At 42.3% G+C, this 26,675-nt stretch overlaps 1 protein-coding gene across 4 annotated transcripts in view; it reads right to left on the bottom strand.

Annotated features, from left to right (window-relative positions):
• Nucleotides 1-26,675, bottom strand: part of TMEM63A (transmembrane protein 63A) — a 44,106-nt gene continuing 17,431 nt past the window's right edge. For all 4 annotated transcript variants that reach the window (XM_039529280.1, XM_039529277.1, XM_039529278.1 and 1 more), the window contains 17 exons: nt 26,589-26,640; nt 25,118-25,226; nt 24,616-24,686; nt 23,272-23,352; nt 22,156-22,279; nt 21,659-21,792; nt 17,454-17,591; nt 11,906-12,059; nt 10,950-11,056; nt 8,279-8,365; nt 7,518-7,580; nt 6,414-6,576; nt 5,262-5,367; nt 3,989-4,156; nt 2,283-2,398; nt 1,803-1,865; nt 1-1,115 (listed from right to left, as the gene is read on the bottom strand). In XM_039529280.1, the coding sequence (XP_039385214.1) occupies nt 963-1,115; nt 1,803-1,865; nt 2,283-2,398; nt 3,989-4,156; nt 5,262-5,367; nt 6,414-6,576; nt 7,518-7,580; nt 8,279-8,365; nt 10,950-11,056; nt 11,906-12,059; nt 17,454-17,591; nt 21,659-21,792; nt 22,156-22,279; nt 23,272-23,352; nt 24,616-24,686; nt 25,118-25,226; nt 26,589-26,640 (1,889 nt within the window). In that variant the 3' untranslated portion in view covers nt 1-962. The remainder of the gene's footprint in view (nt 1,116-1,802; nt 1,866-2,282; nt 2,399-3,988; nt 4,157-5,261; nt 5,368-6,413; nt 6,577-7,517; nt 7,581-8,278; nt 8,366-10,949; nt 11,057-11,905; nt 12,060-17,453; nt 17,592-21,658; nt 21,793-22,155; nt 22,280-23,271; nt 23,353-24,615; nt 24,687-25,117; nt 25,227-26,588; nt 26,641-26,675) is intronic.

Here is a 26,675-nt window from a genome sequence, read left to right on the forward strand (position 1 = left end):
TTTCGCTGAACTCAGTGTTTTATTGTTATGTGATTATTGCTTAGTTACGTTTTGACACAATGTAGCTTTAGGATAAATTGGCTCCTACTACATAATTTAAAACTGGTGTAACATCTTACAGTTCATACGATTGGCACTTACCAGGGAAGTGCAGAAATTTTTCACTGTAACCAGAGAGATTAAAAAAAGAAAAAGATAAAATGTTTACATCCTTTATTGCTGGCAGGTGAATGTTTCTTGTGCAAGGCCCCTAACATAGTCACCAGAAAGTAACTAATGCATCCCCTGCAAAAATATATAAAAGTTATAGCAGATCAATCCCTTATTCACAAAAGTCCTCTGGGTTTGGTACATTCACAATCAAAGTGCACAATAAAGCCCTCATCTCTTTCAGAAAAGTAACGTTGTGTGGACTGGGTATTTTGGGGTGGTGGGAGAGGAGACACCACTACACCACAAGCCTTTTTCCTGGTTCTCACCAATAGGGGTAGTATTTGCTTTCAAGTTTTCATCAAAACTGACAATTTCGGGATTTATCAATCCCAAGTGGTTAATAAATCCTTGGCGCTGGTTAAAATTCAAGGGGAGTCATTTCAAATAAATTGACACCTGCAATTGTGGGGCTGCTTTGCTTCAGTGACCTTTTATCTCTGTGAAGAGTGAAATCTCTCCATAAGGCAAGTGATTAAATAGTAAACGCAAAGTAGTAGTCCCTCAGGATTGTCTCCTTCATACCATTCAGCACACTTGTTTCACAATGTGTGTAGATGGCCTGTAAAACAATCGGTCCCAAGGTGGCTGCTTTTTAATCTCCAAATAGAGCTGCAGATCACACGCTGAATTATTTCTGTGCCTCTTTGGCAGACAGGGTAAATAAATCAGAATGCTTGAGGGATCAGTTCTATTAAAGCTGGACCAAGTGCACCACCTTGTGTTAGTCCTGGAGATCAGCAGAAATACTTCTATGCCTCTTCAATTGCCGCAAGTCCCCCAAAGTAGGCTATGCTGTCTTCTGCCTGTGCATCAGCACCCATGGTGCCATATGATTGCTGCTCCTTCTGAGCCAGTGCTGTCTTTTCCGTAGGATAACTAAGCAAGACCCGTGGGACATACATCTGAAATTGCAAACATTCGGAGTTTTATTATTTAGTCTCTAGTATAATTTTAAAATATTGGGATAATTTATTATTTAAAATCTTCCCCCCCAAAATTCCTCCTTTTTACTTTTATGTTACCCCCACTCTGTCCCCTTCATCTTAACATTGCCCTTTGTCCCTCAAAATAAATTCCCTAGTGCAAAACTCAAGTGTGCCTGCATATCACATGGGCTCTTGCACACCGAGGTATCTGTATTCACCCAAACAGTATTTCAAAACCTAGTGCAAATATCAAAGTCTTGTGGTCATTTTTTGGTGACATGACATTGACGCTCTGCTGTGAATATCACACCTCGCATAGTCTCCAAGCAGTGTGATTGCATAGTCAGCATTCCAGTGCAACTAATCTTCTAGTGTTTGGTGTGAGACCCAGCTAATCAAAACACAGCACATGTAGTTATTGGAAATAAAGGGTATTTAAAATCTCTCTCTGTTATTCCTATCACACTTAAATCAAAAGGTATTTTTAGAGCAATGCTTTCAAATAGGTACGCGCAGTGTTCTGATCATCTGACCCTCAAGTCCGTTAATACCTACCCTGACACCATTCAGACTAGCAATCTCCTACACAATCCCTTTTCTGGGAAAGGTCAGGAGTTTGTTTTCCTGGAAAGGGTAAAAAAATACTTTTTGCTAAGAGCTTACAGCAGATCTTGGAGCTGTTTCTGCATCACTGTCACTTCCTCTTCCACTTGGCAATTCTTCTATCTATATAAAGACAGCAAGGACGAAGTATTAAACTGGTAAATCAACTAGTTACATGGAATTGATCATAAACATCAGGTTATTAGTAAGCAGATTTAGTACAATGTCCCCATTATACATTACACTGAAACCTCAGCTGCTGCCTGTGCTCCTCCAAAGCCTCCCACTTCGTACCTGCCTCCCATACCGCTCTCCACGCCTCCTTCCCTCCCTCCTTCCCCTTGTGCGCAAAACAACCTGCCTCTGTATTCAGCAGCATGTTTTCACTGTCTCAGAGGACTGAACCCTTGTGGCTAGATCCTGCTCCTACTGAAGTAAACATGAATTTTGCCATTTGTTTCCCTGGGACTAGTTTGTGCAGTACCAAGCACAGTGCTAATGCTGGTGGTTATTTCCCCAATACATTCAATAGGAGTTTACCTTGTAATTCAGTGGGCTCAGGTACTTGAAGCAGACAAAACAAGTATAAGCTAAACAGACGAGAATTGTGATGCTGACAACTAGGAACGTAAAGAGGGTCGTGGGAGCTTTAAAACCTTAAAAACAAACAGAATGCAACATTGAATGTATCCATCACTGGTTCAAGTAGGTAAAAGCAAACAAATAATAAAAAAATCACACTGATCACAAAATAGCTTATCTGAAAAGAGCGCTCACTTTCTGGAGAATGGAACAAAATAGAAGAAAAACCCTACAGAGGGAAAAAAAATAGCTAACAAAGCACCATGCGGGACACACTGATTTAATGACCTGCTCATTACATACAGCACAATAGAAGGATATTTTCCTGACCTTTATGTAGAGGAGCTCTCCAAGTCCACATCTTAACCTATAAGACTTTCCCCAGTTCTCTCTCCCCCATCCTTCAGGCATCATCCTTAGGGTACTAGACAACGCTACTTTCAGTGCCAGTCAATACCACCTGAGAATTCACAGCAACCGTTGTGGAGTGATACAAACCACTCTCTTGAGCCATGTGAGCTGCTGTCATTGCACTCTCAGTTACTGCTGCACTAGAGACCAAAACTCCAAGACTAAGAACGTGAGCTAACTGGAGCAGGGACCATCCTTCTAAGAAAGTGCTTCGCTCACAGTGGGTGCTACCCTAAGTCAACGAACAGGATCAAACAGAGGTATCCAGCACTGCAGGGCAGATTGTCACACCGACAGACAATTTGATTAATCAGCATTTAGCTTCCTAGCTGCAAAACAAGACAATCTCATATCTGTAACTATTAGCCAGTGCATATTGTGGGCATTTGCCTTCCTCTGAAACATCAGGAATAGGCCTTTGCTAGAAGCAGGATACTGGCCCTGCTAGATCATACAATACTTTAACAGTAATTACAGTGTCACAAGTGGTTATGTCAAGGGAATGGAATCTCAATATTTTCCAGCTAGACTGAGGCATTTATGGACTATCCTGAACACATCTTTAATGAACAGTACAAACAAATTATTAATCAGGCTCTAGATTTAAAAAGTCACCTCCATCCCCAACCTAAAGGGAGAAGCTGGGGGAAGAAAAAAAAAAAAGATGCTGAATCTCCTTCACAGCATCAAAAGCCTCAAGTGCATCATTCGTAAAACAAAACCCCCGAACAATCTCCCCTACTGTTCTGGGTGCCCAAAGGTCAAGCCACCAACTTCCCCCAGCAACTCTGTTAATACAGCAAGTTTGTGGCACAATGAACGTTTATAATTTGAGGCCAATGTGAGTGGGGATCAGTGAGAGAATGTGTCAACTAACAGCTTAAAAGTTAAATGTAATAGAATCATAGGACTGGAAGGGACCTCGAGAGGTCACCTAGTCCAGTCCCCCCGCACTCAGGACTAAGTATTATCCAGGCAGGTGTTTGTCTCCTCTGCCCTCTCCTATTAGCTCCTGTTAGATGATCTGCAAGTACTGTGAAGATGTTAAGCCTTGCAATAGCCCCATGAGGCAGGTAAGGATTATTATCCCTGTCTTAAAAATGCACAACTTGAGGCTCAGAGAAGTTAAGAAACTTCCCACATGACTCTAGACAACTTAGTGACAGAGCTGGGAGCAGAATCCTGGTCCCTCTGCTTTAACCACAAGATCATCGAGCAATATTTCAAGCTTATCACTGACGGAGAACCCTTACCTAGTCGCAAAAATGAAAAAAAATAGAGCCAAAACAGACAGAGGATCGGAGCTGTAAGGGCCTGATTCACAGCTGCAAAGTGGATCTTCTTCTCCAGTTTAGCAGGGAGAAATGCATAGTAAAGATTGTGGCGATCAACCATATGCTTCAGCAGTATATATATTAAACCTGAAGAAGAGGATAGAGACAGGTTACTGAAAACTGTGAATATTTAAAAAAAAAAATATAATAATCACAAATTGGTAGGGCAACCCAGACATATGTGATTCCTAAAACTACTTTTAATTTTTGTAAATGACTATTTCAAGTCAACTGGGTCCCTAAAAAAGCCAAAATGTTCCGAGTTCCAGTGGCAGCTAGGAATTGCAGCACTGTATGCAGTAGTACCCTCAAATCTTTCCAATATGGAGCACAGAGAATTGAGAGAGACAAAATTGTCTTAAATCTATTTGTGTGGGTTTAGGCCAGATCTTACATGTTTCCCACTGCCATTTAATAGATACAAAGGTTATTTCACTAACTTCCCCCCAGAAAATAGTTTTACTTTTATGTTAATTTGTGAGCTAGAGTAATGCCACGTTTGTGCAGCTGTATATTTGTTCTGTTCCTATCAGCGTTCAGGATTCCGACTAGCCTTTTCTTCTTTTATTATTCACCTGGGACATAAAAACATTCATAGATACCAGGACCAGAACGCGCAACTGCGATCTGGTTTGCACTGTGTTTATTTTTATGTTGTATTTTATCTGTTTTGATGGAACTCGGGGGTGAGATTTTCATAAGTGCCTAAGGGATTTAGCAGCAAAAGTCCCCTTGAAAGTTTGGCTACTTTGCCGAACCTCTTTGGCTGAAAGTCACATGTAGACATCCTCTCTGAGAGCACAGAGGAAAGCAGAAATGAAAAGCTAATATGGTTGAAAAGCATGGTACTAAACCTTTTCAACTGAAAAGTCCATCCTTAATGGTTAAAGCTGTACAGAAGTCAGAGTTAATATATTCCTCAAGCTGTAGAAATAGAATCATCATCATATGCGTAGTGCTTTTCAGCTTCCAAACACTGTACAGACATTAATTCACCCCAACACCACATTGTGAGGTTGCGTATTGCCCTATTTTTCACAACAGGGCAGATGTGTGTTTTGGTCCAAGGACACAGAAAGTCACTATCAGAGCTGAGATAAGAACTCAGGAATTCCTGTCTCTTGGTCATGTGCTCAGACCAAACCTCTCCCCCCTTCCCTGCCCTGGGCACACAACTCATTGGCAAACTTACCAAATGGGACAATAATGGGGCATGTAATGCTGTAGGCCATGATGACAGTGAATACACACAACATCCAGGCATACATTGCTCCAAACTCAAACTCAAACGCTTGATGCTAGGGAAAAAACAAACACAAATGTTAGCTTTCCAAGGAGTAAACTAGATTCAGAAAAGGGAACAATTCAGTTTGCCCCTTCTTTAGTCTCGCCTCACGACAGAGGGACATGGTTTTTTGAGACACCCAGGCAAACTAGTTACAGATGCACAAGTATATTAATTACGTGCTTTCAACATTGTTGTATGCAGTGTTGTAGCCACATTCTCTCATATCCTGGGACCAAAGAAGTTGAAAGCTTACACAGAGCACGCTTGCAGCAAACTGATATTTTTGTCAAGAGAATTCCCCAAGGAGCCTGTTTTCAGTCTCCTCCTTAAATTCAGCTATGGGGAAATGCTATGTCCAACCAAAAGGAAAAAAGTTATTGTGCCTGTGCTGTCAGCATTTTGATCTCTACAGCAATTATAGTTTAACCTCCGTGGTGCTGTGCGCATTGGCTTTCAGAGCAGACAGAGCTCTAGAGGTTCAGAGGTTGCAGTTTGGTTAGGTAAATATCCCACGTGTTTGAGTGGTCAGCTGATCCTCTCAGGCTGGAATCCTAGTACAGAAAGCCTCTCGCACACCCTCAGAGCACAGCAGAGAGAAACAGAAGTGAAAGCTAATGAGCCAACTTTTTTCAAACCTACAAAGAGATCAATTTCATATGAAGTTTTAAGGAAAGAGGGGAAGAAAGGGTGGCTATGGGTGGGCTTAAACTAAGCCTGTTTGCCAACTCCCTAATTAAAGTTCTTATTTTGAGGTGGTGTGGAGACTGAGGACCTGGTTTTTAGGCCCCAGGTAAGGACAAATGGGCCCTAAATGGCTTGTTTTAATCAGACATGGGCTCAAACTGTACAGTCTCCTACATATCCACACTGTGTTGCTCAGGGAGGGGACATGTACCTGTTAGTTTGAGCAAAAGAAAGGCCACAAGGAATGACCACAGCGGATAGTTAGCAGCTGTGAGGGAAGAGGGCACATACTGTTCTTGTGTAAGGATTGTAGTTTCTTATAGGCTGCTTAGGATTTTATTGCCCGTATGCTACTGAGAGGAGCTCTTATACCTGTTTAATGTTTTTCCTCTCAGCCGGGGACTTGGCCATTATCATGCGTATGGTGTAGAGGATGAGGCCAGGCAAGCGCAGTAGCTCCATCCCGTTGCCAATGAAAGCTGAGGCAATCACATAGTTCACAAAGAAGGCTCCCTGGTCAGGCAAGAAGACACATCTGCAAGGAAACAGAGTCAGTGACTAGAAGGCAAAGGGTTTGCAATGGGGACAGGTTACATTTGGAAAATAGCTCCTCTTCAGAACAAACACTGCAAAGCTTTACAAAAGATGGGTTGCAAAATCTTTGATGCAGTGGTTTAATTACAACTACTGCTGAATTCTCTACATGCAGTTGTAAGGGCATATTTTGTAGGATGCCATCAAACATGGCTCTATAAGAATATAAACAGCATCTGAAGTTACACTAATTTTAAAAGAATATACAGTACAATCTGCTAGGTGGCTTATGTTGGATGAGGGAGTCATTTGATACTTCAAGTCACTGTTGGCGGCAAGATACTGAACTAGTGGTTTCTTTCAGCAGAGACGCCTTAAATATTTGTTTTGCGATCATGCCTAGGAGCCCTGGTCATTGACCAGGCTCCCACTGTGCTAGGTGCTGTACAAAAACAGAACAAAAAACAGCCGCTGCCCAACATCTGCAAATGTTGATCTTCGATACCACTATGCCAACCAACAACATGAAGATTTCTTCTCCTCTTCTAAATCAATTTCTGTAACAACAAGATAGTAGTGCGGTTCTAGGGAAGATTCCTGTTCCAATGATATGGCACAGCCTTCAACATACTGTCTTACTGTGCTCTCTCCTTGCCCCCATCTGTTTGTTGCATCCATCTTCTGTCTTATATTTCAACTGTAAGCTTCTCGTGGCAGGGACCATCTCTTTGTTAGGTGTTTCTCTACAGTGCCCAGCACAAAGGGACTCTGATCCATGACTCTTCTTCCTAATAACCTAGAAGGAGCTCACATCCCACCATTCATTCTGAATCCCCACGTTATAGTATAGGGCATCCATAATGATGCACATTCATTATGCACTAAAAAAGGTTAGTCAGCAAAAAGACTACAGTGAAATATCAGAGGGTAGCTAATACTTACTCCAACCTGACTGCAGATTCAGCCGACTCTCTGTCAAACAGCCAGCGGAAGAAAAAATCAAGACTAGAAGAAAGATAGTTAAGATCATTCACTCTCCATAGTTCAACACAGTGGTAACAAACAAAATGAACCAACCAAGGTCTTCTAAAATGGAGAGAGTTGTAACTGTATAAACTGCAGTTTGCTCTAGCCTACTGTAATGACTGAACATTGTTTGGTCAAAGGTGGGAAGGGAGACTTGGAATCCAATAAAACGGAAGTGTTTCATTTAATGCTCATGTTTCTGTTTTATTTTCAGCAGACAGTGTGCCGGAGGCAGACATTCACAGTGCCCAGGGAGACAGCCAGATGGGAGTTACAGGAGCAAAGAAGGTGGGCAACGAAAGAGATAATGTTGTGGCTAAAGCACAAGAGAGAGAGTCAGGAGGTCTGGGTTCCTGGCTATGCCACTGACTTTCTATGTGACCCTCAGTGCCTTAGCCATTTAATCTCTCAATGCCTAATATTGCTTAGCTACAGAAAGCAGCTGGAAATACTTCCCAATCTCACAGGGGATTTGTGAGGCCTAATTCCTTACGTGCATGTCAGTGCTTTGAGATCCTCAGATGAAAGGCAATTTAGGGTATTATGACTACAAAACACAGATTAAACAAACAACAAGAACAGCTATACATCTCTAGGAGGGCTGGTTACAGAAACAAAGCAGACCAACTCCAATTATAAAATATTCAAACTTTAAGATACAAGAACAAGGTGAATACCTGGTCAGACCAAGGGAAGGCAAAATCAACACCATGAAGATCAAAAAAATGTACACTTTGTGCATCATTATTCTGTTTTCTCCAGACCTACCAAAGAGGAAAAGGTTATTGAGTAAGAGACTGTTATTGCTAAACACAAGCTTTCATCCTCTTCCAACTCCACTAGTTCTTCTGCCAGAAGTGGAGGAATCGATAATGTTTTCTGAACACAAACTAGTTTAGTTATTTTTGAATTTCCCCCCAACTTTTAGTTCAGCTAAGTGAGATCTCCAAGTATTCTCCCCTCCCCACCTCGAATAAATACATCTTTACATGGAATATACTACTACTCCTGAAGGACCTTGGCTGTAAAACGTTAGCTGCTGTGAGAAGTCTGAGTGCCCTTCACTGAGAGAAGCAGGGTGGATTTAATTTAAATCAATTTGATTTAAATCATGATTTAAAATCACTAGTCAGGAAGACTCAATTTAATCATGGTTTTCTACATAAAAGTGCATTCTTGTTAGCTGTTATAACCTTAATACATATTCTTCACAACTCAGAGATAGATGTAGGTTTCATTTTTAGAAGGTACACACTAGACATTTTTAAACCGTGATTTATTTTGAAAACTTTTCAGATTCGTTTTACAGCTATATCAGAAAATTGGTGATTGTTTGGTTATTTCATTTACCGAAGATGATTGAAGCAGATATTTATGAAGTCATTGGGAGGTGAACTATCTCCAATTCAACAGGTTAATCATTAGTATTTGGAGGATTTTCTTGCCATGCTGTATTAGAACATCACCAGACAGACATTTAATTATTTTATTTAACTAAAACAACGACGTTAAGTAGTCTGGATTTTTTTCTTCAACAGCAAACATATAATATTTTAACAAAACAAGCGCATGTTCCTCGCTTCTCATTTACCTCCAGACTTCTCCTCCTTGTCAGATCTATTCTGCCCCCAACAATCTTCTATTCATTGAACTTTTTGAAACTTTGCACTTTTAGAGAGGTAAGGGATTGATTGTGTGTACACAAATTTGCAGAGGGACAATAGGGTTGAGAAGTCTTATTTCTCACCTCTATAATTTATTTATTTTAAAACATTTTTGCTGTTAACAAGCATGTTATCTCTGGAGACACAAATCCAGTTTGAGAACTGCAAAACTAAGCATCTCTGATGGTATCTTCTAGACTGAGCACCGAGTCCCATTGGGTAGATATAGAAAGATTGACCTAAATAATCTATACGAAGCCTGGGGAACCCCATAAAATTGGGACCCTAATCCATGTACTATTGGAACTCGTTTACAAAACTTTTCTTAAAAATTACATGAATATACTGTCTCATACTACAGAATTAGAATTTATAATCCCTATTCCATGATGAGATATCTTTGAGCTATAATGTATCTTAAGTAAAACTATCTTTAGATAGGTTTTTTCCTCAAAAAACATTTTATCCAATTTAAATTTTAAAAAAAAAAAATCAGATTTATTTATTTATTTATTTATTAAAATCATTGATTTTTATCCACCCTGGAGACAAGAGTGTCCAAGGGCCACCAGCGTATCTATAAACCTGAGCCAAGCAGGCCCATGTCTCTCTTTATGGAGACATGGAAGTTGTTTCTGATCATTAATCCAGATCATAGCTGGATTAGTGATACCACAGGCATGTAGACTTGAGACACCTGTCATCTGGATATTCAAGGTTAGTCTCCAAACACATGTGATGCTCAGAGCCTCTTGATTGCTCGTATTCAGTCTTGTCTTTCAGACAGCATTGTGCCAGTTTCACTAGAGCAGTGTGCCAAAAAAAACACACACAGATTCAGGTGGGCTGCTTGACTAAGACGGTTAGTGTCATCTCTTCTGAGACAAAATGTTTTTTATCTAAGAAACATCAGTTACAAATGTTATGGGCAAAGGCAGAAAAAGAGATTGTTAATTTGTCTCCTATCCCTGACAAGCCTCAGGTGGAAGTACATCAAGAAATCTGGTGGGCCAAACCCCAGGTATGTCCATTAGAGCTCCATCTACCAAACGCAAGAACCATGCATTTCCCTTAGCACCACTGCAGCCCATTAGTGTTCTACGTCAGTGTCCTCAAGAACACTCATTTAAGACAAATGTACGTGACACTCAGTAAGGATGATTTTTCACATACAGACATAGGGGAAGGCAGTAATTTTGTAATTCAGATTAGTCTGTGACAGATCACCAGTGTCTGTAGTCAGAGGTCCAAACGAGCTGTATGGAGAGTCTGCTTCTGAATGACAGAGATTCTGTCAGTCAAGCACAAAGTTTCTCTGTTAAATAGAGGACTTGCCCCCCCCCCTGAAAAAAAAAAAGGTGTGGGGTGGGGGGAGAGAAGAGACACACAGGGGACCAAAAAAAAAAAAAAACCAACCAAAAAACAAGACAAGGCTGGATGCTATTCATTGGATCTACTACGAAACAGGGAAAATTCCTTGACTGTTTATCAAGAAGACCTATTAGGTTGTGAAATAATCTGCCAATGGATAAAGCTCTTGACAGAGGATAGACTACCCTGTACTGGGCAAGGAATGGACTAGATGGGCCTTAATAGGTCTTTTCCACCTATAATTTTTATGAAGTTTACCCAGTGACCCAGTTTATGGGACGAGGTTAAAAAGAGAGGAAAATCGATTGCTTACTTTGTCCAGTGGGATTCCAGTAGTGTTGAGTAGTACACAATTGTTGGTAACAGAGCTGAAAAGGACCACAGGAGGAGCGTTGGGAAGAACTGACTAATGATAGGAGTCTAAAATAAATAAATAAAAAGTAAAGACTGGTGCAAATATTCTAATACCATTGTGGCTGAAGAATAGATGCTGCAGAAATTAGCTTTTATAGGTAAGCAACCCATTTATATTAGAGTTGGACAGAGGAGACTATGTCCTGATACAGATTAGGGTTCAGTTAGCAATCAGAGTTTTTGGTACAAGGAAAACCCAGAGCTAGGGCTTGAGGTTAGATTCCAAGACACTGAAATCTCAGTTTGTGTGAAATTTCAGCTGGAACCTACATCTGGTTCCAGTTCAGTATCTTCCTGGTTTGGGATCCAACTTGAACCAAAATGTAAGAATGAAGTTTTATTTTAGAATTTCAGATCTGAGTTGTCATCCCCACACACACATAATTCTAAACTTTAAAAGGAGTTTGGATTGGAGGTTCTGTTTTTTTCTCCAAGTTACTATATTTAAAATTATACAGTTTAAGATATATTTTAATTGTTCTTGTAAAATAAAAATGTCTGATCACAGAAAGTCTCAGATGAACTGATTTCAGGCTAATCCTTATAAAAAAACATTAAAAAAACCCACAAATTATGAGGACATCATTTTGAACTTATTTTTTAAAAATTTGCATCAGTTTCAGCCCTTTCTGGGGATTTGAACTGGTTGAGATTGACTAACACACAGGCATGGATGATCCTCAGCTGGTGTAAATTGGTGCAGCTCCACTGGCTTCAGCTTTACACCAGCTGATAATGTTGTCCATAGTGTCTTAGTGTGAAGACATATCATCTTGGCCAGCTCACTTCCTTGTTCACTTTCTATAACATTTTGATATTGGTGTATTACTAAATTCAAAAACAAGTGATACTCACATTAAGGTAACGAATAGGTTTGGTGACATTGAACTTGTCCATGGTGGAGATGATTATGGAAGGAGTTGTCAGAAAAAACAGCACAATAAAAAGGAGCAAATTAATGCAAAACCATCTAAACCACCACCTTAGCCCACGCACTGAAAAATTGTTCCTGTTAAGCAAAAGGACAGAACAGAAAACAATCAGTAAGTCTTTTTCTGGTACACAGATATACTAACTGTCAAGTGACAGGTGATTTTTTTTCTTTTTTAAATAAACTGGGTTTTTCATATAACTAGAAATCATAATACAAAAAAAACCAAATTCACTAACCAAGCCCAAATTGCCATTAGTTATTAATTAGTAAATGAAAAATTAGCATAATTGCATGGGCTGGACTGCTGGAGGGTCACTTTTTACCCCTATGTAATCAATACAATGAACCCAAATTAAAAACCTTTTCCAGTTTGGGCTTTGTTGGGGGGGGGGGGTTAATAGATTGAATTTTCTCCAAGTTTTATTTAACCAAATTGATATCACTGAAGGATCAGTTCCTTACAGCAATTTGCAACAGAATATCTAGCTGAAGACAATAAATGAGATATTCATGTTTGAAGTATTGCTGAGCTTTCAATGGCCAGGCTGCTGTCACGTGCACTCCGCACTGTGTCAGCCTTGGATGCTTTGTGAGGAGGAAGGCCACAGATATAGACATTGCATTAGGTAGCTTCTGTAGCTAGAGAAAACATTCCTGTGCATTCGGCAAAGTCTATGGCAAAAAAAGAGAAGCCCTGTAGTGTAGTGGTGATCATGTTCACCTAACACACAAAACGTCCCCAGTTCAAAACCGGGTAGAAACAGGTCACTGTTCCTTTTTCTGACTCCCCACCTACATTTTTAGTCTTAGAACAGACTGCGCTGCGAAATTTTACTTTGAATTATATCAATTATGAGTTAAATAATATGGAAGCTCTCTCTAAGTTATTGTCCCGGGTTCCTTACCCTTTCAGCTGCGCTGATAAATTAACATTTTTGTTAGGGGCGGGGGAAAATTTTCATGAAGCCTGTTATAGGGACTAAATGCTATCTAGGACTCTGAAATAATCTTAACGTGGCCCATAGAGTGCAATCCTTCGTTCTGGATTTGTCATTCCACAAGTTGAACTGCTCCTTATGACTGTCCAGGCTTCATGAGCCATGGAAACAAGGGGCAGGCTGAGGTAGGTGCGACCGCGCAGTGCTGCCGGCTGGGAGAGCTCCAGCTCGCATGATATTCCAGGCGAGACTGAATCTCCATGAGACAAAATTTAAAGAAGAGAATGACCTGGAGTCACTCCCATTCGGTGCTCTAAGAGGAGGATGGCCATGTCTGTCCAGGCACCCCTGATCGACCTCACCGAGGTCTGCCAGCTGAGCGGGACCCCGGCTGGCAGGAGCCGGCGGATGGAGCCCCAGATCGGCAGCGGTCTGAGCTCTCAGCCTGCTGCCTGCCTGAGGCTCCGTCCGTCGGCCCCACTCAGCCCGCTGCCTGCCTGGGGCTCCGATCATCCAGGCAGGCAGTGGGCTGAGCAGGTCCGGCAGATGGGACCCTGGAAAAAAAGCGCAAAATGATTGTCTGCCGTTGCTTTCACGAAAGGAGGGAGGGAGGGGGGCCTGACATGTACCCAAAACCACCAGTGACAAAGTTTTTGCCCCATCAGGCATTGGGAGCTTAACCCAGAATTCCAATGGGCAGCGGAGACTGCGGGAACTCTGGGATAGCTACACACAGTACACCGCTCTGTAAGTCGACGCTAGCCATGGTAGTGAGGATGCACTCCACCGACTTAATGCGCTTAGTGTGGACATACGCAATAAACTGTATAAAATCAAATTCTACAAAATTGACTTCTATAAATATTGACCAAATTTCGTAGTGTAGACATACCCTAAGGGTCTTTAAGGTGCTCAGCTGCTATGGTGATGGGGGCCATATAAGCAACTAAGTAGATAATTGGTAAGGTCTTAAATGTCCGTGCTATAAAACAGAAAAACGTAGAACACCAGCTAAGAGTAAAATGCAAAAGCAGACATGGCATCAGCTCAGGAAAGTCTAAAGTGTTAAAGAAACATAATTGGTAATGTGGAGGAGGAATGGAGGTGGGAAGGAAAAACAGTAGCCCTTTCCTTGAATGAAGTAAAGTGCACTTTCACCAAAATAAAACAGAATTAGAAAGCCTTTCAGCACTTGAGAATCACTTAGCCCACCACTAAAACGCAGCCACCTCTGGGATGAAATGGTATTGCTGTTTACCAGAACACAGCTACAATACACAGGAGTTTAACACAGGAAGTGACTAACTCCAGGAGGAATTTGAGTAGGCAGAATAATTCTGGAATCTAGAAATTGTGGTCAGAAATCTTATGAAATGAATTATGGGATCTTTAATGACTATAAAAGTCAAGAGCTTAGTTTTATGTGTTATCTGACTAACATGGCACATGCAACACCCCCATGTCTGAAGTCAGTCACAGTAGCATTGTCTAGTAGTTAGAACAGAGGTCTGGGAGACAGGAACACCCGAGTTCTAGTCTCAGTTCCAACAATGACTCACTGTACAGACACGAGTAAGTACTTAACCTCTGCACCTCACCCTGTCCTTCTAGGAAAATACTTCCCTACCTCACAATGGTGTTAGCATTTCAGAAAGAATACTCCTATGTGTAGGGCAGGGGTGAAAGTAACTTAAAGGACTTACCGGTACGCCAGAGTCCTGAGTGGGGGGGTGGCCTCAACTGGAAGAGGCGAGGTCTTTCAAGACTTAAAGGCCCTGGGGCTCCAGCTGGGAGCCCCAGGGCCTTTAAATCACTCTGGAGCTACCAGCTGCAGAGGCAGCTGGGAGCCCCAGGGCTCATGGGCAAATTAAAGAGCCCAGGGCTCCAGCCGCTGCGGACTTCCGGGCCCTTTAAATCCCCGCCTGAGCCCAGCTGATGGAGCTCTGGTGGTAATTTAAAGGGCCCAGGGCTCCCCGCCATGGCTGGAGCTCTGGGCCCTTTAAATCACCGCTGGAGATGCCGGTCCAGTCCGGCACGGCATACTGGCTCTTGCCGGTACGCTGGACCAGACTGGACTGGCTTACTTTCACCTCTGGTGTAGGGCCCCTACCAAATTCAGGGTCCATTTTGGTCAATTTCATAGTCAAAGGATTTAAAAAAAAAAAAAAAGTAAATTTCATGATTTCTGCTATTTAAATCTGAAATTTCACGGTGTTGTAATCGATGGGGTCCTGACCCAAAAAGGAGTTGTGGGGAGGTCGCGGTACTGCTACCCGTACTTCTGCACTGTTGCTGGTGGCCACACTGGGCACTGGAGAATGGTGGCTGCTGGCTGGGAGCCCAGCAATGAAGGCAGAGCCACCGCCAGCAGCAGCGCAGAAGTAAGGATGGCTTGGCATGGTATTGCCACCCTTACTTCTGCGCTGCTGCCTGTGGAGCCGGGCCCTCAGTCAGCAGCTGCCTCTCTCCGGCCGCCCAGCTCTGAAGGCAGCAGCGCAGAAATAAGGGTGGCATGGTATGGTACAGACATCCTTACTTCTGGGCTGCTGCTGGCGGGGTGCCGCCTTCAGGGCTGGGCACCAGGCCAACAGCTGCTGCTCTCCAGCCATCCAGCCCTGAAGGCAGCACAGAAGTAAAGGTGACAATACCGCAACCCTCATAAAATAACCTTGCAACCCCCCTGCAACTCCCTTTTGGGCCAGGATCCCCAATTTGAGAAACGCTGGTCTCTCCCATGAAGTCTGTATAATATGGGGTAAAAGCACGCGCGTGCACACACACACACACACAGATTTTGGGGTGGGGGAGAGACCAGATTTCACAGTCCGTGGCGTGTTTTTCATGGCTGTGAATTTTGTAGGGCCCTAGCTATGTGAGTGCTTCCCCACCAACATCACCACTGCCGACTCAGAGGGAAGAATGTCACCTACTTAGTCATTAGTGTGACTATCTGCAGTACTGAGGTATTCCTTGGGGGTCTCCAATCCAAGTACTGACTAACCCTAACCCCACTCATTGCAGCTTACCAGAACTGCATAATTCACATCTCAAGGTACCATGGTTGCAAAAATGAAGGTACAAACCACACTGTTAAATTATAAGACGCTAGATTCTGTATTTTATCCTGATGGTAGAATTGCAGTTATGGAGAAAATAAACCTCTGGAGCACCAGAATCAGATGGAACAACACTGCATTTTTTAAATAGATGCTCCAATATTAGAGAGGATTCAAACATCAAAAAGAATCACACAAGTTAAAAGGGAGCAGACTACTGGTATTTAATAAGGATATTTGCAATAAATCATGGCTCAACACTTCTACAGTATTATGAATAAATGTGTTATCAAAAATTCCCTGTGATTTTGTGGTGGACAGGGAGGAAGTTACACAAAAAATCATCAGTGTCTCATGATTAAGGCTAAGATTTTGTCATGGATATTTTTAGTAAAAGTCACAGACTGGCCACGGGCTTCTCCGAATTTTTCTTTATTGCCAGTGTCTGGTCTGTGACTTTTACTAAAAATATCCATGACAAAATGAGGAGTTCAGCTGCGGGGTCCACACATCGCCTGCAGAGGCTGGGCAGCTCTGAGGTTCTCCTGCCGCCTGAAGCGGCCAGGAGCTCCAGGGGGACTCCCACTGCCGCCTCTGAACTGCAGCCCCGCCGTCTGTGCTGGTCAGGAGTTCGGGGGTACCCCCATGCCACCCATGGCGGCCAGGAGCTGGGGCTGAATTCACAGAGGTCACTGGAAGTCACGGATTCCATGACCTCTGTGAAAAAATCTGTAACCGGCATTATGAGTAAGGCTACATCACATACAAGCCACTTGCAAGGTAACTGGAAAGAGTTCAGTGATCTTTGGTGTACCCCTCTAGCTTTTGAATGAGACAGGAAGGGAGAAAAAAAGCAATTCAACAACATTTGCTTATTTTCAAAAACTTTCCCCCTGTGGCACATAATGGCTGGGAAATTTACTGTGACAGCAATAAAATTTAAAAGACTGTTTCAGTATACAGTGGGTTCAGCTATTGCTATAATGTGGCAGCTAATACTAGAAGTCAGATACTTTTATAATACTTAGCACTAATATAGGGCTTTTTCATCCATACATCTCACAAAAATAGGTATGCATTATCCCCATTTTGTAGATAAAAAAGCTGAGGAACAGGTATTAAGGGGATGATTTTCAGAGGTGCTGAGCAACCACAGCTCCCATTGATTTCAATTGTCCCTGAAGTCCATAGGAGATACGGGTACCCACAACCTCTGAAAAATATCAGGCCATGAGTGACTTGCCCAACGTCAGCTAAGCATTTCAGTAGTAGAGGTGGCAACAGGACCCAGATATCCCGACTCCCAGTCTTGTGTTCAATCCACTAGACCACAAGTGTTCAATGTGACAATGGTTCAAACTCTCAGTATCTGGGCAAAAAATAATTTTCTTCTGGAGGAGAAAAATAACCCAACCCCTCCAACTCCAAATTTATATTCTAGATTATAAATTGATGTAAAGTGATCAAGAATTTACCAACAAATATTCTCTGGATAGGTGGCATATGTAACATTCCAGTTTGAAATGCAGAGTTCTTTGCTGTAGGCTGATGGCTGAGGTTCCCCTTTACATTTAAAACTCTGGCATTTGCAGGCATTGAAGTCTTTCAGAATACTGCAATAAAGAAAAAACAATGTAGTTTTGCAGCTGGAAATGTCACATGTTGAAGCAGGGAGATTGCCAGTAAAGGGAAAGGCTTTTATCACATCCTCGAGACAGTATTTTGGACTTCACCATAATGTCACACATGCATATAATAGTCATCATTTAAACAATTACCTAAGTCTGGCTCGATCAGAGCTTATGGACACCTAACCAGTCTTGCTTTGAGCTGCACAGCACTATCATGAAAGTAGAGTTTGTGATGATGATTAATATAATAAATATATTTTAAAAAACCCTCTTCTCTGTGTTCTATATGCCTTAGTAAAAAGCTCTACAGGCCAGTAATTACAAAGCAGGGAATGTGTCTGCATTCTTACTGATGATACTGAAACCAACATCAGCCACCAGTTTAGAATAGCACTTTTGAGCATGTTTTTACTATGCTGATTATTCTCACTGCCTGAAACCCCTTCTTCCCCTTCCCAAAGTGTAAACTTAAGACTTGATTATATCGTCTAGAGTTATGATTTGATTCACACCCAATCCAATTATGGCCACAAGCAGAGTGCTTATAACCTTCCCAAATGCAATAGTCTTAGGCACAAATTTCAAATGGTATGACTGTTCGTTTAATTGTTAAAAAACCCATCTCAGATGAGTTATGATATGTAAGCATGGCAGGGGTATGCATTATATTTAAACTGCGTGCCACTCTGAAGTTAGTGAATGTAATCATGACTATTCTTCATTTACATAAAAGGATACAGGGCAACACATATACAAATATCAACCAGGGAAAGAGGGATTTTTTTTCCTTACTGCAGTAATAGTATTACCATAAAACTTCCACATCCTGCAGCAGAAGATACTTAAGTAGTGACTGCTCTTGTACTTGTTTTAAACAATGCAAGCAACATCTGAAGGAAAATTTAGTATCCTCAGTATGTGATGCCCAAGCATCACGATGAAGCTTCCACATTAAAATGAATCAAAGCATCTTAATCCTGGCTTGCAACACCTTTGCTATTCCACTACTGTTTTCTCTGGAGCAGTGACTGCCATTGGTACTCAACTGCCTGGTCATTTGATGTGGAACTTTTATTCACGTATAATATAACCCAGGTTCCAGAAGAAAAAGTCCATTGCATCGACCCAAAACTAAATGAAACCACCAAACAGACTGCAACGTCTTTTTCAGTTCCTCTTGATAGGGCTAATCAGAAATTCAAGTACAACCCCCTTGACCTCTCAAATTCCCACAAGAAACCCCACATCCTACACCTCTTCACACCCACATTCACGACCGGCTTTACAGCATGCCCCGAAAGTCAAGAGGTTATGGATATTTTTACAAAAGGGGGCATGTATGGCAAAGCTGAGGGGCCCACAGAGAATGATCTGTTGTCCTATAGGAACCACATTTTTATAAAATAAAGACCTTGATCTCCTTCCTTAATCATCTTTGTGAGCCTGTTAATAAGAGATAGGCAGACAGCTAACAGCCCACTAAGAACAATGGGACTAAGTTACTTATCCCTACCAATGACCCAATTCAGCAATGCTGAGCACAATCACTCCCACTGCAGTGCCGTAACAAGGGCGAGGCGAGTGAGGCACTTGCCTCAGGCGCAAAAAGTCGAGGGGCGCAGAAAGTGATGGAGGGAAAAAAAGCCACTGGCTGGCACAGAGATATTTATAACCGGGTGATCTCCCTCCACCCCCACCTGCCGCCCCCCCGCACCTCCCCCGAGTGTCCCCCGACCCCGACTTGCCTCCCCCAGCCCCTTCCCGGCCCCAGAGCAGAATGGCTCCATGTTGCCTCCCTGTAGCAACTGCTGCCACAGGGTCCTAGTGCCCCCGCGTCTCACTGCCAGGGCAGACTGACCGTGAGCCTGCCCTTCCCCCTCAGACCCTTTCATTTTCCAATGGGACCCTCCAGCAGCACAGGGGGCTCCCCACCTGCAGTCACTGCTCCTGCCCCATGCTGGGCAAGGAGGCAGCCCCATTCCTCACCCCCAGTGAGGCTACAGTCAGGGGCAACAGCAGGGGAGGAGGCACACGCTGCACCCCCTGGCACCCACCACGGGGGAAGTGAGGGAGATTCCTGGACCTGAGAGGGGCCCTAGGAACACATGCAGTGATGACCGTGGTGTGTGGGGGGGTGTGCTGCTGGGGGGTCAGAAAGGGGGGGCTCCTCCCCCAGAGCTCACTGCTGCCAGCAGGGAAAGGGCTGGGGGAGGGGGAAGAGAATCCTCTCTGGCCCCTGTCCCAGAGCAGCCTGCCTGCACCCCAAACTCATTCCCAGCCCTGCCCCACTCCAGAGCCCACACCCCCAGTCAGAGCTTTCACCGCCCACCGCATCCTCAACCCTCTGCCCAAGCCTGAGCCCCTCCAGCACCACAAACCTCCCATTCCCAGCCCCAGATGGAGCCCTCACCCCGACTCTTGCCCTGAGCCCCCCCACACTCCAAACCCCTCATCTGCAGCCACAACTCACAGCCCTCACCCCTGCACCCCCTCCCTCTGCACCCATCCCAGCCCCAAACTCCTTCCCAGAGCCTGCACCCCAATCACCTGCCCCAGCCTAGGGCCTGCACCCCAGACCGCCTCCCTCACCCAAACTCCCTCCCAGAGCCTTGGGCGGGTCAGAGGGTGGAGTTTGGGCGGGGACGGGTTCTGAGCACTGCTAAAATTTCTACAAACCTGCCACCTCTGATCTTGCCCTGCAAACCTGAACTCCCAGCATTCTCAGGACACATGATGATCCCCAGTGGCCATGCTGATATCCAGCACCTCCCTCCTCTCTTAACCTGGGAGCCCCTCTCTGGATTGGAACTAGACTGGAACCAAAGACCATCTTGGAAGCAACATTACCAGCCCAAGCAGTCAAAAATCATGAGTTGCCCCCCCAAAAATCATAGGCTCTACCACCACCCCAGTCCCTTCATTCATTCTTCAGCGGCAGGCCCTTCCCTCCGAGAGGGACTGAGGGACCCGCCGCCGAATTCCCGCTGAAGAGCCGGCCCTGGGGGAGGGCGCAATTTTATATTCTTGCCTTGGGCGCAAAAATACCTAGTTACAGCTCTGTCCCACTGAACTCAATGGGAGTTGAGGGTGCTTAGCAACTTCCAGGATCAGGCTGATAAGTATCTATAGCTATAGTAAATGTCAAGCATATATTGAGTGAGAAAATGTAAGTTGCAGAGCTGAACTGTGAGGGCTGAGCAGTGTGCTGCAAACAGAAGGGATTTTGAAAGAACATGAAGTTGTGTCAAGTAACCGTCTATCCTTTCATCACAATGAATAGTAACATCATTACTAAACAGTATCATATTCAGCCTTTTGCCTAACACTGGCCATTGTACATTTCTGTATCTTTAGGGCTCTCTGAATCGAGTTTATTCATCATCGCAGTAATCTGGATATTAATAACTAAAAAGAAAGCAAAGTTGCTATGTATGTAAATTTGGACACACACAAATATATACTTTAGCACCCCGCATCGGTGCAAAGTTCACTGAAGTCCTGTTTATCCACAGAACAGATGTAAGACAGCCAGCACAAAAATCTCCATGCTACCCTGCCAATGTTCCACCCCCCTAGCATGGACGGTGTACCTACAAAAGACAGAATAGTTTGGCATCTATGGCCAATTCAATTGCTGACTTCTCCTTTGTTGAAACTACTAACAAGGCTGCTAGTTTGCACCACTGTGATGGTGGGTTGGCGATTGGGTCATCTGCTCACTAGAAAACGAATGGAGATCAGTAACTCATTTCCAATAAGCCACCTATTCACCTAGTCCAAGATTCACTTAGATTGGAATCCAGACTGGAACTGAAAGGCTCTTTATCCCATGAAGTCCCAGACCCATCCAGTTCCTTGAATTAGAAATCAGCGTAGCAAAGTCTGGGGACTATGTGCATCTCTGGGAAAGCATACAAGTGAGCAAAATAAACCAAATTGAGAAAGTGGATGAAGAGAAACTGACCTAAGTGTATAAGTTACACAAGTAGGGGCTTGCTCAATCATAACTATGGTGTTCACAAAACAAAAAGACACTACACAAAACTTACTATGTTGCCATGGATTTCTCCTGGAATGTTACGAAAGCCATTCCCAGTGGGCTGTCATGAACAGTTTGTTCCTCTTTCAAGTACTCATCCTGCAGCCTATTTGTTACTTGGGTATAGTAATCTATAGCATCTACCTGTTGGAAAATGGATTCCTGTTACATATCAATACCAAATGGCTCATACATTCATCAAACACAAGCTCCACAAACTACAATCCCTCCTCCCATTCCATGGATTACAAATCACATTGTGGTGTGGAATAAAAACAGGAAGTTTTTCTTGAACTATAGTAAGGTACCAGCAAAACCACACTTCAAATGTTCTTGGCAATTCGAGTTGCCACTTGCCAGGAAGGATGTTGCAGAAATTGAAACATGCAACAAAGAGGATGCTAAATTCTTTGCACAAATCAGGAAGATTCCGTTAAGCTTTGCAATTTTTTGTTGCAGTTTTCCATTGTTCTGGCTAATAACTCAGTGATAGAAACTATCCCTTACCCTTTCACATCCTCTGATTTCACAGCAGCAGAATTGACCACATGGCTTTGGGTTGATTCGGACCCGCCTGCCATTCTTCTCATGCAAGTGCATAAAGTATAGCAGACTTTTTTCTGCCTTTTTTCTGGATTAAAAAAAAATACATATATAAGATTTTGCAATGAAACAGTAGATTTATAACAACAAACCTAAGGAAAGTATAATCCTGGGAGAAACAAAGTTCGCCTAAGGATTGATAAAGAAACATCGTCTGAATAGATGAGACAAGGAATAAACCTACACTCCCTTTTCCCACCCCCCAAAAATAAATAAATAAAATCTCCACATAAAACATTCTGGCTGCTGCTTTTACACATAACAGGGTTCTCTTCAGTGCTTTTTTTCACTAAAATAAGAGCTTCTTCAGTAATACTAGTGCTTATTTTCAGAATTACGGTTAATTTAGAATGCCAGCCCAGATCTAACCTAGAACTGCCTAAACTGCACTCTGGACATTCACTATAGATTACCCTGGGTTCACTGTATTTAACAAATTCCTTCCTAAAATACTAAGAAGTACCAAGGATTATTATTTTGTGGTGCAAAACTATGTGCCAAATTTTGGAAAGATACTTCCAGGACGTGGCTTTTTTTCCTTTTTCTTTTTTAAAAAACACCAGTATGAGTTCTGTTCTAGTTTTCCCATCCAGCTACAAGTTTCAGTGGATCCAGCACCGCTTACTCAAGAGTTTTCAGTATACACAAGTTTAAATAAAGTTACTTCTCTACCAGACCAGGACCACCTCAGCGAACCTTTCCACAAAACCAAGGTGTCTGGAGGACAATCTGGCTTTTGTTACTGAGTGTAACCCCCTCCGTGTGCACCCAGCTTCACTGTGCTGGGAACCAGAGTCCCAAAGTTAATAATTCAAAACTAAGGTTTCATACCTTGACAATCACTATACTGCCTTGTCAAATCATCAAGTCAGGGCAACTCATTCATGTGAAGCATGTAGCACCTACTGGAGATGGCCCGGTCAGGTTCATCTCTGGTATCTACAAGCTTTCTGCTTTTGCCATGTTTTCAATAAAGCTTGGCATTGTTTCTATAGCACTATAATAAACGTAGCTGGGTACCTTTCCTTGTGCAAACAGAGAAGCCTAGCTACATCATAACACAGCTGGACCTCTAGCACATTACAGGTCGGATATGCAGCACTGGAAAGGAAAAGAGACATGTTAGAAGAGAGTGGACAATATGGAGAATGTCTCATAAGGTTATTATGATGTAAAGCCTCTGCTCAAATGCAATTGTAAGATCTGTAACTTGTATCATTAAGTTCTGCAACCTTTTTGCAGACTTTGTAACTTCAGTTATTGTTAGCATAGTCTTAAGTTTTGTGACCTTTGCAAGCTCTGTAACCTTTTCAAGTTACCACTTGTATGAACTTCCAAGCTGTGTAATATCCCATCTCACAATCAGCAAGTGTGTGAACAAGGGAGTGTGTGGGGAAGATAAAGGAGAGTGAACAAGGGAGTGTATGTGGGACTGGGCGGAGAGGAACTGTAAGGAGAAAGGAGCCTGGAGACACGTGTGTCTAATATAATCTGCCCTGAGAAAGCAATCACGGAGTGCAGTAAAGAAAAGAAGAACCTGGTATGCATGAAAGGAACTGGTCGGGGAATGCTTCTCGGTGATGGACACAGAAGGAAAACTCAGTGTACGTGACAGGAGCCGCCCAGTTCCAGCAAAAGGAAGCAGCCATGCACACAAGCAGCTGTTGCTCCTTGACCTGCTCAGCAGCCTGGATTCAGGACCGCAAGCGGACACACCAGATCTACCACGCTTCGGCTTCTCGGCCTCCATGCTGTCTCTGGTAACTCTCTGTCTGTGTAAGTGTGTTGGTGCATGAGGGTATGAATGCAGTGAATGTGTGCATGTATGAATAAGCTCCATCTCTTTTCTATCTGACCTAACAGCTGCATTGTAATAAAACTAATACAAGTGTGACCCTGGGTTGGTTTTTAGGGGAACAGAGGTAACAGTTATCACTGATTTCTAATTAACATCAGAATCAATCATTTAGCTCCCAACACGAAGTCCTGACAAACAGATATTGGAGAACTGGAAACAGCTGCTGTAATTTAATTTACAGAGATTATGATTAAACAGGACACAAGCTGCTCTGCTTTCAAGCAAAGGCCAGGTGAGAGCATGAAAAAAATTAGTGTGAATATCCAGCCACTTCTTTGGCATTAAAATTAAAAACAACTAACTTTGTTTTTCCTTTGAAAAGCTGATAATTTGCATTCTATCCTCTTAGTCTGACAAAACCAGATTAATAAGATTTTTCCAGATATGGCAATTAGAATACAGGTTTTAAACAGTTTAAAAACAAGGACACATCTAGTTTGGATTGTTAAAACTGCCATGACATTGCTTTAAACCCCTTTCCCTACAAACGCTAGTTCTTGACTCACATGAAGTGGTTTTCTATAGCCTCTTTCTTTGCATTTTTGGGAAGGCCAGTTATAAACAGTGTGCGCCTGACCTGTAGAAGAAAAACATCTCAGTTTCTCACAACAAAAAGGAAGAGAGCCCAAAGGAACATGGGGCAGGGGGGCGGAAACTATGACACAGCACATCAAAATATCTTTATTAAATAAACAAACAGAATAGAAAACAGAAGACCACCTTCCGACTTCAGTGGGTGTTGCATCCACTTACAACAGCACTGAATTTGGCCCTATACTGGCAACAGGCCAAAACAAAATCTCAGGTTTGTTTTTACTCCTCTTGTGATTTACTCTACTTGGTCTTTCTGGCTGTGATTAGAACCTATTATATTAGAGTGTTTACCTTTTATGGAGTCCTTCACATCTATTGACATTTTGGCGGGGTGGGAAAGTATTTTTGTATTTTATTTTTCAGCATTTTCCCCTTTCAAACGTGCTGCATATTTCTTCGAGTAAATGAACTTACTGTGTTTTCCTCTTTATACTTGATGTATGTGGTGTGATGTCTCATGAAGAGAACAGTCAAAATCAGGTAAATAACAGCAAAAACAGTGTGCAACCACAGAAGATTGTTGCTGTGGAACAAAACATTTAAGAATATTAGAAGTGAATGGAATTTAGAGCCACATCTGCATGGGTAACTATTAAAATGCTATTAAGAATACAACAGTTCATCAGGCATTAGGGTAGGAAAATTGGTCTCTGATTGGTTGATGGGTGGTTTTGCCAATGCAGGTATCTGGTCTAACCATGTGACTTAACAGCCCATCATATAAAAATAGTAGCTCTCCAAGGAATGCAACTATTCTAGGAGCGACACATTTTTTGGGTAGCCTTTGAACATATGCCTTCTTGTCCAGCTGTGTATAGGCACACTTTGCCACACAGTTGATTTACAGACAATTTTTCTGTAGATATTACAATTCACTGCACTAAGTAATTAGCTGAATTCTCCGTGGGCCCAATCCTTACCCAAATCTAAAACATGATTTTGGTTGACCAGAAGAATTAAGAGAAACAGAATGACTTATGGTCTGTATTAGGTTAACAACTGACCATTTGAGGAAAGATGAGTGAAATGGAATGAACTGAAAAAATATACATATTAATATACATATCTAATGTGACAGCCTATGCAACCTTAACTCTACTGAACTCCATTACCTTCTGTGTTTGTCAGCCTCTCTTTCAAAACTTGTATAACAAAATGTGTATTGTCAACAATCTGCTTATCTGTAATAGGATCAGTAATTAAAATATGGTTTCAAAGCCTCTATTTGAAAAAGGATAAGACAGATTTTTATATTTTAAACCTTTTAAAATACCCATTTACTAAGTATTATGTTACTAAACAAATATAACAAGTTGTCAATTACCCTAGCTGGGCTTTTTAGGAATGGGATTTTTTTTAAGATGAGATCAATACATAAAATAATTATGTTTGTATTTAATGATCCAACTATTTTTATGGCATTTCTTCAAATGCATGACTGATTTTAATAGTCTTCTCAAGAGAGACAGGCACATAGGTCTGGTGTAAGAAAGAATTTTAATCAATTAAACCATACATTGTATTAAAACTGTGAGATCAAAACAATACTGACAAGTATAGTTTCTTCTAGTGTGGAAATTTCTGCCAGCAACATTGCTACATCAACATCTATTATTCAAGGGAAGCATGCGGTTTAGTAAAAGCAGATTGTAGAAACCAGGACTCCAGATTTCTCTTCCCCGCACCATAACTGTCTTGCTATGTAGCCTCGAGTGAGTCGCATAACTTCTGTTTCAGTTTACACGCCCATAAAATAGCAATAAATAATACCATCACCAAGCATGTTGTAAAATTTTATGTTTTTAAGACTAAGGTAAGCCTCAGAAAGGCATAATATTTCCAGCAAATATAAAATATCATCTAATACTTTCCAATATTTACTTACCCAGTTTGTAAATTTGCTATAGTTGTTCTCCCAAAACTATAAGGATCTTTATCTAAAAAAAGGACAAAATATATGGTATATTTATCT

This window comes from Mauremys reevesii, linkage group 3 (assembly GCF_016161935.1).
Source record: "Mauremys reevesii isolate NIE-2019 linkage group 3, ASM1616193v1, whole genome shotgun sequence".
In the NCBI taxonomy this organism is placed as follows: Eukaryota; Metazoa; Chordata; order Testudines; family Geoemydidae; genus Mauremys; species Mauremys reevesii.